Source organism: Drosophila tropicalis, unplaced genomic scaffold (assembly GCF_018151085.1).
Source record: "Drosophila tropicalis isolate 14030-0801.00 unplaced genomic scaffold, ASM1815108v1 contig_593, whole genome shotgun sequence".
Classification (NCBI taxonomy): Eukaryota; Metazoa; Arthropoda; class Insecta; order Diptera; family Drosophilidae; genus Drosophila; species Drosophila tropicalis.
In genome coordinates this window covers 7,854,816-7,871,815 of record NW_027173070.1, presented here as the reverse complement: position 1 = coordinate 7,871,815, position 17,000 = coordinate 7,854,816, and the positions used below count along the sequence as shown (strand labels likewise).

General features: G+C 38.8%; 4 protein-coding genes across 12 annotated transcripts; 2 read left to right on the top strand and 2 right to left on the bottom strand.

Moving 5' to 3' along the window:
• Nucleotides 1-1,295: 1,295 nt before the first annotated feature.
• Nucleotides 1,296-4,871, top strand: LOC137576948 (uncharacterized). Its single transcript, XM_068290295.1, is given in 7 exon segments — nt 1,296-2,287; nt 2,357-2,550; nt 2,734-2,896; nt 3,932-4,040; nt 4,112-4,220; nt 4,222-4,294; nt 4,369-4,871. Coding segments are annotated over 7 exon segments (786 nt in total). The 5' UTR covers nt 1,296-2,229; the 3' UTR covers nt 4,449-4,871.
• A 985-nt stretch (nt 4,872-5,856) lies between these two features.
• Nucleotides 5,857-12,451, top strand: PIP5K59B (Phosphatidylinositol 4-phosphate 5-kinase 59B). 9 transcript variants are annotated; one of them, XM_068291960.1, is made up of 17 exons: nt 5,857-6,238; nt 6,625-6,659; nt 6,757-6,906; nt 6,970-7,167; nt 7,236-7,378; nt 7,446-7,946; nt 8,017-8,109; nt 8,166-8,298; nt 8,370-8,457; nt 8,910-8,972; nt 9,161-9,178; nt 9,316-9,417; nt 9,485-9,739; nt 10,618-10,810; nt 10,879-11,051; nt 11,172-11,257; nt 11,604-12,451. In XM_068291960.1, exons 1-17 carry the CDS (start codon nt 6,160-6,162, stop codon nt 11,610-11,612), a joined length of 2,319 nt encoding a protein of 772 aa, XP_068148061.1. In that variant the 5' UTR covers nt 5,857-6,159; the 3' UTR covers nt 11,613-12,451. The 9 variants fall into 9 exon arrangements, with proteins under 9 accessions (XP_068148061.1, XP_068148064.1, XP_068148060.1 ...); XM_068291963.1 differs by having other exon boundaries at nt 8,005-8,109; nt 10,879-10,979; XM_068291959.1 differs by having other exon boundaries at nt 8,005-8,109.
• EMC8-9 (ER membrane protein complex subunit 8/9) lies at nt 12,214-13,353 on the bottom strand. The gene is made up of 2 exons (XM_068291972.1): nt 13,036-13,353; nt 12,214-12,964 (listed from the first exon to the last, which is right to left on the bottom strand). The coding sequence occupies exons 1-2, from the start codon at nt 13,231-13,233 to the stop codon at nt 12,554-12,556; spliced, it is 609 nt and encodes a 202-aa protein (XP_068148073.1). The 5' UTR covers nt 13,234-13,353; the 3' UTR covers nt 12,214-12,553.
• A 231-nt stretch (nt 13,354-13,584) lies between these two features.
• YME1L (ATP-dependent zinc metalloprotease YME1L) lies at nt 13,585-16,893 on the bottom strand. Its single transcript, XM_068291969.1, is given in 10 exon segments — nt 13,585-14,418; nt 14,475-14,865; nt 14,927-15,240; nt 15,312-15,394; nt 15,529-15,621; nt 15,686-15,878; nt 15,935-15,997; nt 16,066-16,415; nt 16,417-16,509; nt 16,582-16,893. Coding segments are annotated over 10 exon segments (2,271 nt in total). The 5' UTR covers nt 16,609-16,893; the 3' UTR covers nt 13,585-13,754.
• Nucleotides 16,894-17,000: the final 107 nt, after the last annotated feature.

Below are 17,000 nucleotides of genomic sequence, written 5' to 3'. Positions count from 1 at the left end.
ATTTGTTATAGTTGTTTATAGGTGTAACAAACTCACCAGTTTTAAATTTATGACAATAGCTCAGAAAATAACGAAGTTATTCACAAAAGTCACTGTTCGAGACTTTGCCGCTTTTATGAATCCGAGATATACAACCTTTGCACTATGTATAAACCTAAATGCGATGGTCTAGATTCTAGAAGGAGTTTTCGTTGATCCAGACGGACGGACAGACGAACATGGCTTTTTAAACTCGTCTCGCCGTGATGATCAAGAAGAATGTATATACTTTATAAAGTCGAATTAATATACCCTTTTTGCAAGGGTATTGTTAAAGATTAAACATCGAATTCATTTGAATCGGCTTCATCAATTCAGATGAACAAAACAAAAATTGGGTCATGAAGAATATTGCCAAATTTTCTGAAAAGCAAAACAAAACACGTCGACACGCTTTGGTAAACACTTCAGAAAGTCATTGGAATAAGTATTTCTTATTAAAAATAGTTGATTCCTGGATTCTAAGAGTTGATATATACACAACACTTTGATAAATACATAAAATCAGTTAATATTCTACATTCTACATCCAACAAATAAAGATTTCTGAACTTTGAGATGTAGACTGTTCGCAAAATAAAATTATTGAACATTAATTAAATTTTTCAAATAATATTGAATTCTCCCTGGATATATATACAACATATTTCGAATTTATAATTAATTTTTGACTTAGGAGAACTAATTTTGGCAAGATCTATTGACAGTGTTGAAGTTCTTCCTATATCAAGGGTGACACTTTATGTTTTAGAACTAGTGTCATTTGTTCAAGGTTTAAGTATTTAAGATATTTTCAATATATTTTTTGTAAATACATTTCTCTGTGATCGTTTAAAAGAAAAGATGTTTTCTTTTTGTTATTTTTCCGTTATTAGCGCTTCAACTAGGCAAGAATTGTAAACTTGAAGTGTTCACTGTTCGGATGTTCTTGGCATTTCAGTTTTTTACTAAATCCATATTCGACTTTCTCTCAAAACAAGATACTCCTTAGTTTAAAAGTTGGGCCACACTTGCTCAAAACTGCATGCAGCCTGACTGCAACGATAACTGTCAAACATGACATGTGTCAAAGTGACATGTGGATGGTTTTGACGCATGCGCAAAGATGTCTGACATTTATCGAAGAGTCAGCTGTTTTTTGTGTAGCCAGGATGAACAAGGACAAGCATACAGTTGCTCAAAGCTTGTCGCCAAAAGCTCTCTCTCTCTCTCACTAACTCTCTCTTTTTTTTCTCTCTCTCCACAGGCTGTTGTCCCATGTTGTCTTGATACGGAACGGTACGTAGTACACTCGTTGGTATTCCAGTGTTAAAACATGAAAAGCTACGCTGGAAAAAGGACAACGGGTAAATAGAAGATACCAACACTATTGGTATCCAGCGGCATACGAAAAAACAACTCTGACTCCGATTCCAACTCTAAACTCCGTTTGGCATAATTCTCCGTACACACTCACACACATAACCAAACACACATTCGCTCATACACACGCGTACTAGAACACCAACACTCACACGAAGTGTAGCAAAAAGTCGATTTTCCACCAACAAAAAAAAAAAAAAGGAAAACCAAAAAAAAAATAGATTGAAGTTGGTTGTATATGTGCAAAACTTTAAATTGCTGACCATAAAATGCAATTGCGATAGCAAACGATAGAAAATCGTAAAGAACACGGGAAAACGTTAAAAGTTCATAGAGATGTAGACAAAGTGTGTGAGAGCTTTGATTTTGCTGCGATTCCCCCCCTTCATATAAAATTGTGTTTTTTTCCCCCTCCATCTATACAAATACACACATATATATGTATATGTTTTTTGTTGGTGTGCGTTATTTGTGCTGAGCTCATCCACAAACGCAAAAAAGGGATAAGGGGAAGAAAAGTCTTTTTTTTTGTGTTTCTTGGCCCTAAAAGTGAACAACGTCCTGCCCCATAGCCAATCCCCCGTGCCTTCCGCCCTACGTAAGGAGAGGAAGAAAAAGGTTTTGTGATATTTTGTGTGTTTTTTGTTTTGCTGATGCGTTACGGTTCATAATGAGCCGTGTGACTTTAGGCCTCCATGGCCATTGAACGGGTAACCGGTGTAGGAGCAACAATAACGTTTAACGTCCATCCTCGAGCACAACGATTTGCCTTAGAGCAAAATAAAAACAACCACAACGGCGGACCAGGACGAACTCTAGGACGCGCACATGGCGAGCTGGAGCATCTTGTGTGCAACGCTGCTGGCCTGGCTGACGTTACTGACGGGTAAGAGACCAAAACTGAGCACCACCACCACGGTCATCATCATCATTCACCTAATCTCTATTTCATTAGTAACCCACTCGGTACGCATTACCAATCTGCGTGTGCCACACACCTACACACTAGAACGTGATATCGAGCCCGATCCTCTGGTGCTCGACTGTGAATATGAGATAGGTCCGCGTGAGAAGGGATTTGTCCTAAAGTGGCTGTTTAACAATCACTCCATCTATCAATGGATACCCTCAGTCAAGGGTTTTGCCATGGTGAGTCATTTTGCCTACACATATGTACATATGTATATTCCTTAAGCCCCTTCCCACCAACTGGTGGTGGCAAGAGGTGGGGGTACAAAGTCAAAAAATTAATTAACATAAAATTCGCTTTCTTTCTTTCTTTCTCCCTTCTGCCGTCGTGTATTTTTCTTCTTTTCGGCTGTATTATTGTAGGGCTTCATGAAGGCCAAGATAGATACGAAAATATTCACCATGGAGGGCAGTCCCGGTGTTATATCGATAAAGAATCCCGACTGGAACATGACGGGGGAGTATACATGTGCGGTGCAAACCTTTGAGTCCACGGATAAGCGAAGTGCCCGCTTACAAATCATTGGTGGGTGGTCTAAACGACTCTAAGTCTAAGGGAGGGGGAATGGGTGGGTTTTTGAATGGGTGTCAAATTGTTTGTTTGCATAGGTGTTGATGTTATGAGTATGTGTGTGTGTGTGTCTATGTATTTATGGGTGTGTGTGTTTGTGTGTGTGTGTTTGTGTTTGTGAGGAAGGCACGTGCGTTACACAGTAAAAGAAATCGTATAATTTCTTACAAGAAAAATCAACTTTAGTTGTGCCAAAGTTTTTGTTCTCTTATAGTTTTTTAATCTCTTTTCTGTGTCTCAACATAATGGCGCCATTTAAATAAATGACCCCTTAAAACTCGAACGTTGCACTTTTTAAAGAACTGAAATTATTCAGTCTGACTATTTGAAAGGCCAAATACACTTACTTACTCTTACTTTACATTACTTTTATCAAAAGTATTTTAGCTTTCGAACGAAGTTATAGTTGTTCGATTTGACCAACAATTCCTTAAAAGAGACATTTTCTTTCTAAATTTATCATTAATATGTTTATAGGATATTTGAAATCTTTTACAGACACTGTTTAGCCTTCAAATATCTGCTTAAAATAGTTGCGACATTGCTCCTCAAAGTATGCTATACATTTAGTCTTCATGGTTTTGAAAAAGGATTTTCTTGTCCAGTTTCTAATTTATGGAATTCATTTGCCTTATTTTATATTCCTAGACACTTATTCAACTCTAGTTGATTAGTTTAATGAAATTTAGGTGTTAAAATCTTGGCAAGTAGAGTAGAATAGAGTTCAGTCTGTATTGAAGGGTTTTTTGTACTTTGAATTCTATTTTCTGTCAGTGTAAGACTTCTTTTTCATATGTATGTAAATGTATTTGCATGCGTGTCATGTGGCCATGGGGCTGCGGTTCCCCAGTACCTGTTGTTGTTTTTGTTTTTTGGGGATATTTTTGTTTTTGTTTAGTTTGACACTTGATTAATTCTCACGATTCAAACCTTCCTTTACCCCACAACCATCTCCCACTTTCGGCTGCTTTCCCTTTCTATGTACTTCAGTTCCTGAATCGGATTTCATGCTGGAGGCACGCATGGGCGGCGAACACACAGATGTGGACATAATGTGTGCAGTTCAACATGTTTTCCCCCAGCCAGTGTTATCTGTCATGTAAGGATAAGAGTAACCAGAAAATTTAGAACTAAATAAACAGAAACTTTGTTTCCCCCTCTTTCTCTTAGCTTTGATACACACATACTGGACTCGGTGCTTACGCAACTGGATCAAGATCCAAGCGGCCTGTATAGCATGACCGTAAGGACGCGAATACCACGAGATCAACTAGAATCCCCCCACACCGATAACCTGTGCGTTTTTCCTGCTAGGCACAAACTATACGAAACGCAGGGAGACTATTTTCTATGGTAAGTAGAGGTAGGTAAGATCACCTTATCACTCTGTCGTTAGTATTCTAATCGGTTTGGAACTCAACTTTCAGATAAGGCCACAAATATACAACGCAAATGGACAACAGTCGCCGTAGTTATGTCGATCGCATCCTTAGCTTTAAGCAGTTAGTTTCTTAGTGTTAAACATTTTTAGATTTGTTCATATTTGGGTTTTTAATTTTATTCACCACATTTCTTATAGAGTGTTTTCTTGTAATTTCATTTTTGAATAGAACTTTTAAAACAAAATAACAAAAAAACGGATAAACGTAATTTTTTTGCGGTATTTTTAAAAAAAGCGCTTATTTTGTAAATGCATATAAATGTAAGTATACAAAAAAAACAAAAAACAAACTAGACCCACATACATACAATACATACATAAACACATACACACACATACACGTTCACAGAAAGACAACTAAACAACAAAAGTAAACACAAATTATTGTATTCATATATTTACCACATAAATAAATATATATATACATATATATATAAATAGTTATATGAGATGTATAGGTCTAATTGAGTAATGAAATGCTAATAAAAAAAAAAAAAAAAAGAAACAAACAAACGAAACAAACAAACTTGCTATTTTTATATATACAGTGGCGGATCTATAGTAGTTAAATGGGGCAAAGTGGTTCCTTAAAGTATGCTATGCTACTTCAATTGTTAAAAACGTGGAGGAAATGATTGTATTTTAAGTATTTTGGATGTTAGAAGTAGTATTCGAAATTGTTAAAGTTTTTTATGGGTTTTTTAAAATGAATCCTGCCAAAAAATGTTGCATACTTCAAAAGAAAATTTATACCAATTCAATATGCCATCTCTATTCTATTCCTAATGTGCTCCAATATATTAAAAAAAAAACTTTTAAAGTCACAGTTTATTCAACAATTTATTTATAGTTTGCGAAAAAATGATTCTTTCATTATTATTTGCATACTTTAAGGGTAAAATTGGTCCATTTTTTAGAGTATAAGTTATTATGAAGTTCAGTTGTCCAGGTAAGAAATCATTTTTTTTGTTACCAACAATATCTTAAGACATTATTTGAACTGCAGGACATCCTAAAAGTTCTATTGAAAAAAAGGACTTCGCATATTTAAGGGCGCACACCTCATCCCCTTTTCATAACTCTTCTACACTCTTCGGTAAGAAATGATTCCTGTTATTCCTAATTTTACACTTGTTTTAAGGTATATTTTTTAAATATATGATCCTCAGTCGACATCTTAGACAACCTACTGCATACTTTAGGGGGTAATCCCCATTGTTAATCGTCATGAAGAAAAGAAAAATCCTAAATCAAACAATAATTGTGATTTTAAACCAAATCAGATTATCCAAAGACTTAGGATCTCTATAGCCTCTCTTTATTTGCCAAATATATATACCCTCTGTAAGTGTATTCGCGAAAATTTCCCTCGAAATCAACTCTGTGTTATGAGAATGTAGCCCTGGTATATATCTGGCATGCTCGTTCATGCGCATAGCCCATTTCCAAAAACGTTCCAGTGCGCCCATGAGTATGCAGTGAAAAATGACAGCAGCTGAACACAACATCGTTGCGCGTTCTTAGACAGAGCCAAAAAACAAAAAAGCAAAAAGAAAGGGGGCAAAAAAAATAGGAAATCAAGAAGCATTGAGGCATTCAAGTCATCCAAGCCAAGGCCCATTTGGATTGCCTAAGCCCCAAACGAGACGAGTCAAGGAAAACGGACTCAATCAACTGTGGGAATCTCAACTAAAATGTCCTAGTAATAAGCTACGTAAGGGCAGACGATAGACTGGAGACGAGACGCGACGCGATAGCCAGAGACATCTGAGCCAAGATGGCTTCTGGCGATGGTGATACCATCAATACCATTGACATGGACAGCTCCTCCACATCGCAGGCTAAAATTGCTGATGGTTAGTAGTTACAAATTCTTTTTTTTCCGTCCCAAAAAAAAAAGCTGATAGCAAACGAAAAAAAATCAATGAATGGCCATCAAATGGAAGTGCCCGTGGCGCATGTGTCTGGCAAATAGAAGAAAGAAGCAGCAGCACCACCACCACCACCACCACTACCAACAACAAAACCACTCCTCCACTCTAACCACCTTCTCTTCTTTACTTCACCCTCTCTCTTAAAAAAAAAAAAAACAATTTATATTTTTGGAAATATAGCCATGATAACAAAAGAAAGTTTCGAAAGGGTCGTTCATTTGTCGCTCGGTCATTGACTATTCTGCGTTCGTTACTTACTAATTTAATCATGAATCTGAACTAATAATAAACTTCTTGACCTCTTCTAGCCACCACCGACCATGTGGGCAACTCATCACCCGACGTAAGTGAAAGTTTTTGTAGTAATTGATATATGTACATATACATATGTATGTAGATGTCAATGAAACTAAAAAAAGGATATTGAATTTTATTTACAGTTGGGCACTCGTCCATTACGCTCGGCTAACAAGGCGGACAAAGAGCGTAAAATTGGACATCGACGTGTGGGCGAGGGCGGTGAGATTACCTATAAGAAAATCCAGACATCACAGATTATGGGATCCATACAGCTGGGCATACAACATACTGTAAGATGAATATTCCATTTTCACTTAATTTCCATTGAGATATCTAATATTTTATATTCACAGGTCGGCAGCCTGGCATCGAAACCCAAGCGTGATCTACTTATGATGGACTTCTGGGAAATTGAGAGCATTACATTTCCTCCAGAGGGTTCTAGCCTTACACCTGCCCACCATTATAGTGAATTCCGTTACAAGATCTATGCCCCCATAGCTTTTCGTTATTTTCGTGATCTATTTGGCATACAGCCAGATGACTTTATGGTAAGATCTAATACCAACTATTAACTTTTATAAAAAATTTAACTTAATTTTTTGTCGTATATCTTAAGATGTCTATGTGCACTTCGCCTTTGCGTGAATTATCGAATCCAGGTGCTTCCGGCTCAATATTCTATTTAACGGATGACGATGAGTTCATTATCAAAACCGTGCAACACAAAGAGGGTGAATTTTTACAAAAACTACTGCCTGGGTAAGGGAAAGTTAACTTCAGTTATCCTCAGCCTTCTTGAGTAATCTCTTTTAATCCTTTCCTGCAGCTACTATATGAATCTGAATCAAAATCCGCGCACTTTATTACCGAAATTCTTCGGCCTGTACTGCCTGCAAACAAGCAATGCCAAAAATATACGTCTCGTGGTCATGAATAATCTGTTACCCTCATCGGTTCGTATGCATCTGAAATATGATCTGAAGGGATCAACATTCAAGCGAAAAGCATCGAAAGCGGAACGTGCCAAGAAATCGCCGACATATAAGGATCTTGATTTTATGGAACAACATCCGAATGGTATATTTCTGGAAGCGGAAACCTATTCGGCCTTAATCAAGACCATTCAACGGGATTGTACGGTATTGGAATCATTTAAAATAATGGACTACTCGTTGCTCTTGGGTGTCCACAATTTGGATGTGGCTTTGAAGGAGAAACAAAGTGAACAAAAGAAACCTGTAAGAGCACCACTGGCCGATGATTCAGATGTGGATGGCGATGAGCCATTGGACGGCCTAGATACAGCCACGGGTATTAGTCGAAATAAGTAAGTCAAGCATTGGTTTTAACTATTTGGAAATTTATAATGCTTTAATGATAATTAGTGTGGCATATAGATCGGTTAATCGCCAGCGTCTGGTGGCCCATTCCACAGCCATGGAGAGTATACAGGCCGAGAGTGAGCCCATAGATGATGAAGAGGATGTTCCGTAAGTGGAAAAGTCAATATCTCTTGAGGGTTACCCAAATATATTTTTATTTGTAGACCCGGTGGCATTCCTGCACGCAGTGAAAAGGGTGAACGACTTCTACTCTATATTGGCATCATCGATATTTTGCAATCCTATAGGCTGAAGAAGAAATTGGAGCATACCTTTAAAAGCATTATACACGATGGGGTAAGGATTGAATATAGTTTGAGTTTCCTTAGAATGTAGTTCTTTTAATTCCTTTTATGTACTTTTTTCAGGAAACCGTTTCGGTATGTCGTCCTTCGTTCTATGCTCAAAGATTTCAAAATTTCATGGCCAAGACAGTGTTCCGCAAGATACCATCCCGTAAGTTAGGACTAACCAAACTCAAATGGGCTAAGTACAAGTACTATAAAGCATTTTTATTGTAAACAAAGAAAAAAAAAAAAGGAAAACTACAAAAAAAAAAATTGGCAAAATACCAATACAAATACCAAGAATCGAATGGAATCTTGATGGTTCTTCTTTTTGCGTAGAAACACCCACACAACCACACCCACACCCACACTAACACACAAACACACACTCAATCTAAACACTAACACTCGTATCTTGCTAATTTTGAAAATGCAATATAGTACATTAGTACACTTGGCCTTGGTAGTCCTTTTTAATATTGTAACTAAATGCTAACTATCTACATATATTAACTGAATGTTAAACTCTAAAAAACAAACAAACGAAAAATCGAAAAACAAACCGCTCTTGTTCTCTGCTTTCTTCACCATATACACCTAAACTACGTAAACGCCTCCTAGTGGATCTCCCAGAGATCAAGGGGAATCACAGAAAATTTCGTACCTTGGTAACCAGTTACATAGGTAAAAAAAAAAAAGAATTAATTGCTTCATTCGATTAAAATTAAAAATTCTCTTTGGTTTTTAATATCTATATATATAACTATTATGTTTTACTAAAACAATGTTTATGGTTTCTTTGTTGTGTCTTATGTATGAATTATATATATGTATCTATGATTTTCACTGCACTGATTAAATGGACGATAAAGCATGCCTCTCAATCTCACGTTAGTGTTCCGTGTGTTGAACTTGATCCTTAGAAAAAAAGCTTTTTTTGAAATGCCAGTGCCTGCTGAAGAAAAAGAAATTTCTCCGATTTTTTGTTTCACCTATTTGCTCATTTGTGTCTTGAAATCCTTTGCAGCGCTAAAGCATTCACCCTCAAAGAGAAAAAGTCTCTCGAAGGCCATACAAAGGTCCATAGATAGTGAAAACGAAGCGGCGACGACAACGACGACGTCACGACGTAAGTGATGAGGACTGAAGATAGAGATCCTTTCATTTTCTAACTACATTTTTGTGTTTTCCTTTAGCGGTGCATGCCTCACATTCCCATAGCAGCGGGAAGATCCATCAGCATCAGTCTGCCAAAACAGCTGCAACAGAGCCCGCGCCAACATCTTCGTCAGGAATGGCTGCAAGCGCCGCCGATCGTGCACCGCCACCGGTGAGCAAACGAACGCCTACAGGGGCAGCGGCCAGTAGTAATCTGAAGGCCAGGGTTCCGCCTCCGGTGCCACCACGAGGTTCCCCACGCCGCAAGGATGCCCAGGATCGTTCGACACCAGGTACGATTGTTAATCCTACACCAACATCGTCGACCACGAATCAAACGCTTCAGGTGCCTAATGAGCCATCGAGGCCACGGTTCGGTGATCGCCGTTCGCCCAGCAATGTCCAGGATTGGCTGGAATTGCATGATCTCTTCGAAGCAAGCGAGTGTTCAGTTCCTGTAGTGCCGGCGCTGCAGCGATCTAGCTCCCTCCGGCGACGAGACTCACTGCAGTCAGCCTATTCCACTGCTAGGTCGGAGAGCAGCTTCCGTAGGCAACAGCCGCGTCTGCTCAATCATGTGGACATATTCCAGCGTCAAAATAGTTTCATGGCCCGCAGTGAACGATCCTCGGTGGGTTCCATTGTTCGAAGTTTTCCACCAATACGAGCGGATAGCTATCGTACGGCAAGATCACGTTCCACTGGGACCATAACATCGACTTCGCCTCGCCGTTTGATGAAAGAGAAGCAACGTCAACGATATTTGCACTATGCCGATCTGGCATTGGGTGAAGATGTGTGTGACACTCAAGAGGATAATCTCCTACAATCGGTTAGTGCATTCCTAGAAGTTAAACGGGAACTGGAAGCCGTGCAAAGGCCGAAACGAACTCCACCTAGAATAGAGGAGCCCATAAGTGAACCCATTATGAAGAAGGAGAAGCCAAAATATCCTGCACGACGTGGCAAAAGACGTGCACCAAAGGCGGCTCCTTCTACAATACCCGAAAGCACCGGCACGGATACCTACTCCACGGGAAAGGACTACTATGTTTAGGCTTTCTTCACTTGCTTGGCTTGTCTCACCATTTACCCTCCAAGAACCTGCCATATTTCATTTTATACTCATGTTGATTTCTCACTCTCTGCTCCTCCTCTCATGTATTGCTAGGCACAACACCATCCTGCAGTTCTACTCCACCCCCTGCCTTTGACGACATCTCCGAGGATAGTTCAAACAAGAATAGCACCTCATCGATAGGACGTAGAACGCAGCCGTATTATCAACAACAGCCGCAATATTTGGAGCGTAAAATGAATATAGGTCCAGCCTATAGAGGATCCTATAAGGAGGATATTGTGAGGTATTGTCACTGGCCACTGACCGAACCACTGCAGATTTGTGTTAATTCCCCCTCCATTTATTGCGCAGTGTCTCCGAAGTTCATCTGGATACTTTACTGGCGGTGGATACATCGTCGAGCAGTCATTATGGTTCACGCGGTGGCCTTGCCTGGACGCCACCGGCATCAGGTGAGGGCTCAACACCAACATGGACAGAGGGCACGCCCAGTTTTACGGACTCCAGTTCAAGTGGTGATCTCGGTAATTGGCCAAATGCAAATTTAAAAGAGTTTTTTGTTTGTTTACTTTTACTTTATTTATTTTGATTCATTCAATCTCATGCTTACCAAAAAAAAAAAAAACCAAAAACCAAAAAACTAGACAACTTCTCGCCCATCAATTCATCTAAAATCGATCGTCACAAGCCGACGGTGGAAGATGCCCTCAACTCTCTGTCCTCGGGAATGGTAAATATCAGAGGTGGCAAGCTCTAGATATAATTGCAATCTATATAAAAATATATATATATGTATATGTAATGTAGTCCAACAGTCGTCACACAGACATACATACAAACCTATATACCCAAAAATTAACCTGAAACCTAAAACAAAACCCGAACACAGAGACAAATTGCATTCTTGTTTTTTTTCCTTTAGCTTAAAATTCATGGATTACCAAATTGAGACGTTTCAATTTCATCATCATCTAGAATCTAGATCGATTCCATACATACATACCATACATACTTACATACCTACACATAATGTCTATCAATATTTTTTTCTCTCTCTATATATTTCATTCTTATAGATCAACTAACATAGCATGTGATGATGGCACATTAAAACCCACTCACGTATACATTGGTGCGAACAAATTTCGAATAAAATGTATTTTCTAAATGACAATGCTTACGTGTTCAGGTACCCCGAATACTTGTATAGCTAGGATATAATCAAAAAAACCAAAACAAACCACAAACCACAAAAAGAATAACGCGCCCTCAATACAACAGATTTACAAATGATTGATGAAATACTAATGATTGATATTATACATACATACATATATATATACACACATATACACCAAAACGAAAAAAAGCAAGAGTAAATCAAAGGGATGATAATAATACAAATGATGAGGAGGACGATGCCCAGTTCCAGTTTTTCCCATATATATATACATACATATATATATATATACTTTATATAAATGTAAAGAGTTCGTTAGGCGTTGTTCAAACAAAAAAAATTAATTAACGTTTTCGATCTCCAATAATATCCACATACGTATTATTCGTACACTTACGTATAATCAGCAATCGCGATATTACAAATTTAAAACAAAAAATATTGTAAAATATTTCAAAAAAGGAAGATGATGTTGATGAAACCCGATAAGCAAAATTATATACATATTATTATGCATTATTTGTATTTATTAACGATAATTGTAAACGTGACTTAGGTTTACGGACAACCACCAAAAGGAAACTTAACGGACGCGGACTTGGGACAGACACGTACTCCAAAAGAATTGATTATTTATTAATTAGTTGAATGTTATTTAACTTATATGCATTATTCTAAAAGAAAAAAAACAAAAAACCAACAAAAAAAAAAAAAACAGATTACTGAAAATCCAATTGTAATTACAATAAATTAAAAATTGCAAGGTTGAAATAATCCCTTTCGAGGCTCTGTTTTTTTTCTCTTTTTTGCATTCCCTTCATTTCTATTTCCTTAGAACTAAGGCAACTAATATAGCTTCTGCAGATCGTTAAGTGATTTGTTTAGGAAATCATTGGTCCAGTCATTTTCGGGATTGTCCAAATGATTATCGAAATCTATGACATCACGCATGGCACCACGTTTTAACAGCAGCGATACTCCCTCCAGGGTTTGTGAGGAATGTGTTAAGGTAAATTTAGCCTTTGACCAACGTCCCAAGTCATTGGAGCAACCATACACCTGTATGGCTGGACGATTATGTTCCAGAGTGACTAATTTGTTGTCGATTAGTGTAAAGCAGGCATTTTTGTAATTTTCCTGAATTTTGTCAGCAATTTTCGCCGCTGGAGCCTTGTCCAGTTGGTTATCATAAAAGTTCTCGGGAGCTGCATAGTAACCGCCAATGACGAGACCCTCACGCTCAGCATAAGCATCGATCTGAATGTGGGTCACATAATTATTCATTTAGATGTATGCTTCGACTTCCGCTCGTTATATATTTTATTTACCTGCATTAGGGCTATCTCAGCCATGGGGGTGACATGCAGACACTGATGAAACAGCGGTATGGCATCGACAATTTCCACCAGCGAACCTTTGGAGTTCTTATCGGCTAAGAGGAGTCCGTTGACCGCCTGGTGCGGATATTTGGCTGCATGGAATATTAGCTTGGTGTAGGCACGCTCCGAAATCTTATATTCACACATTTTGTTTGATTATTTTTCCTTAACACGGTGTATATTAAATTAATTAAAACTAATTTTTTCCAGTACGTTCACACGTACTTTTTTCAACACTGACAGCCAGCTGCTCAATTTGGAAGCTTGTCAACACTGATGAAAAATCGGTATTTGTCATATCATGCACAGTGTGACCATGTAAACATTCTTAATTCATTTTAAAAATATTTCAAATTTCTGTTTGGAAATTAGACAACTTACAATTTACAGTGCATAAAGTTGTAAATGTTTAATAACCATTATTGGCTTCCGTTACGGTAAAGAATTTAAAAAATTACTTCTAAGGATTGCTAATTCATAAATAAGTAACCCAAAATATTTATGAATAACATTTTATTTTGTAAACTGTCCGTCTGCGTTCCGCTCGTGTTATTGGTTTCTATGTATTTTATGGTTTAACTAAAAAATATATATATATATAAGTTTTGCAGATCACCTTTGTGGCTGACCCGAATGGAGGTTGGAACTGGATGGGTAAAAGTGGTCAACTACGTCTGGTTGTCATTTAATATGGCCTTGATGTCATCCGCATCCAGAGTCTCGTATTTTAAAAGCGCCTCCGCCAGCGCTTTGTGCTCCTTGGTATGTTTCTTGAGGATGGCCTTTGCCCGTTCATAGCTATCGTTAAGAATGCGCTTGATTTCAGCATCTACAGCTTCTATAGTATTGGGGCCTAGAACTTCGCCGCCACCCAAACCCTTTGATTGCTCTATAGTCCGTAGGCCTACCTTGTCCGACATGCCCCAATCTTTGACCATATGTGTAGCTATTGACGTGGCCTGTTTGAGATCACTGCTGGCTCCCGAAGTAATTTTGTCAATTCCAAATATAATTTCCTCGGCGGCACGGCCGCCCATCATGGTATCCATCATGGCCAGCAATTGGGCCTTTGTGACATGGTATCGTTCTTTCTCCGGTATGTAGGCTGTGTGACCAAGGGAAGGGCCGCGCGGCATAATCGTCACTTTATGCAGGGGATGTGATTCCTTGGTGTAGAAGGCCACAATTGCGTGACCGCCCTCATGGTAAGCGGTAATGGTATTTGCCTCCTCGTCAGGCAGTCGAGCCTTCCGTTCCGGTCCCATAAGTACTTTATCACGTGCTGTTTCTAAGTGTTTCATGCTTACTGTATCCGCACCATCAATGGCAGCTCTAAAAATCGACATCAATGATTAAATTAATTTCTGTGCTAAATTACTAGAGCTTACCTTAAGGCCGCCTGGTTAATCATATTCTCCAAGTCTGCTCCTGTAAATCCGGATGTTCCACGTGCCAGCATATCTAAATCGATCTCGTCATGCAGAATTTTTGCTAAATATAGTGATAAAATTTCCTTGCGTCCGGTGAAATCAGGCGTGGAAACCATAACTTCAACATCAAAACGTCCAGGACGCAGCAGAGCCTGATCTAGATCATCTCGACGATTTGTGGCTCCCAATACAATTACTCCAGCATTCTGGTGGAAACCATCCATCTCAGAAAGCAGCTGATTAATGGTCTGGTTGGCATAGGGGTGAAGCACCGAATTGGTGCGTTTTGCACCCACGGAATCAATTTCATCAATAAAGATCACACAGGGCGCCCGTGCTTTGGCGGCCTCTAAAAGAAAAATAAGCAGATTAATTATTTTAACCAGAGAAATAATTCCAAAAGAACTTACTAAATAAATCACGAACACGTCTGGCACCTTGACCCACCAGGACTTCATCGAATTCAGGCCCAGCTGCGTGGAAGAATGGAACATTGGCCTCACCGGCAACAGCTCGGGCCAATAGAGTTTTGCCTGTGCCTGGAGGGCCCACAAGAAGCACACCCTTGGGAAGTTTGCCTCCCAGGTTGGAAAACTTATCGGGATTCTTAAGAAATTCTACAACCTCCTTCAGCTCCTGTTTGGCCTCATCGCAACCCTTAACGTCATCAAATGTAACATGAATCTCCTCGGGGTCCACCTCTACTTGGTTACCCAGTTGAATGCTGACCAGCAATAAATAAAATAAACAAATTTGAGGATCCAAATATATTTACAAATACAAATAGTTACTTACCGGAAAACTGATCCATTAGATGAGGTAAAGAAACTCAGAAAGATGCCAATAAAAACGACAATTACAATGAGAGTCTGGAAAATCTGTGTGATAATTACTGAGCATTATTTAAAACACTTAAGATGAAACAGGGCACATGCAATTACATGAATGACAACATGAACACGACGATAGGAGGTAAGCTGGACAAAGGACCTTAGAAATAAATGAGGCTTACCTTCAAGTACTTCATTGTTTTGCCTGTTTTTGGGGAATCTTCAGCATTGGAGGCAGCTAGGTAGCCCTCGGCAAATGCAATTTTTAAATTCTCCTGCAGGATAAAATGAAAGCGGTTATTAAATGACCAAAAAATCTTAATTTGTTCAAATTTTTACCGCAGTCTTTGTACTCCCCAATTCCTCAGAGCTGGACAACAGTTTTCGTAGCTTCTCCGCTTGCAATTGTGGATCACCATCCACACGTTGAGGTGCATTACTCAACGCCGACTTAATTCTAGTGCTCATGGTTGGATTTCGTTTTTGCTCAGCCTCAATGGAACGATCGGTTTTAAAGCCACGTAATTGTTTTCTATGAGCAGTTCCAATTCAGTTAACAAGCAAACTCGGATTAGGAAATTTACTTACACTTGTGGGTTAAACATAAACGGACTTTTGACCAATCCTTGGGTTAATGTGGGAAACAATTTGCTGGCAATAAAAATAAAATTCAAAATTAGTTATACTACAAAAAAAAAAAAAATTCTCTCATGACTTACACGTAGGCTGTGCTCGGTTGACCAGCCACTCCTTTTAATACTCCTGAACCATCGAATGAGACTTCAAACTGATAATTTTGTACCTGGCCACGAATCTTTTGTAGTTGTTGGGAATCTGGCTCCTCCAACGTGACCTGGATTTGGCGCATAGATGGCATAATGCTGCAGACTTTGGCCATTGCTTCATTGATCACTTCCTTATCCAAAATTCCATTCAGTCTGGCCGCCTTCTCCACCATACTCTGCAGCTTATTGCCCGACCAACTGAGCAGATTCTTAACATCGAGCACGAGGTCATGCTGTTTGTGGAAGGTTGGGGAGGAGGAGACTGTTTTGTTTCTATTGCTAAAAAAAACGAGCTGCAGCTTGAGTGCCCTGCAGTTTGGTGCGTTTCACGCTGTAATAATGTGGCTTGCGACTGAAGTTACCCAAATATAGGTAGGGCTGCAAACAGAACAGAACATGTAAATAATGTAAAGTCACTTGGCGGAGTCATCTCCGTCTAGAAATCCTTACCACAGAGTGTGTATTAGCAGAGAACATGTCCAAAATAAAACTGAGATACAAAAGTGTTTGAAAAATTACAATAACACAGGCTCAGGTTCTTCAGGTAGCGCAGACGACACAGTAACTTCTATTTGACAGCGAATATGTCATAATCTTCTTAATGCTGCGTCTTGTACATTGCAGCCCTGGTCATTAACTGCAACCCTGCCTTGCTTGCATATCCCAAATGAATCTATAAATTTTGAATTTCGCGCAAGTTGTCTGTGTGCAATTGTTTGGACTATTTACTTAAAAACAAGTAAAATTAATATGTACGCAAAATGAAATTGTGTTGTTTGCTTTGTTTTAAAATTGACGTGTATACTGAAATTAAGTTATAGTTAATGTATGTGTATGTACATATATGTATGTACATATGCATGTACATA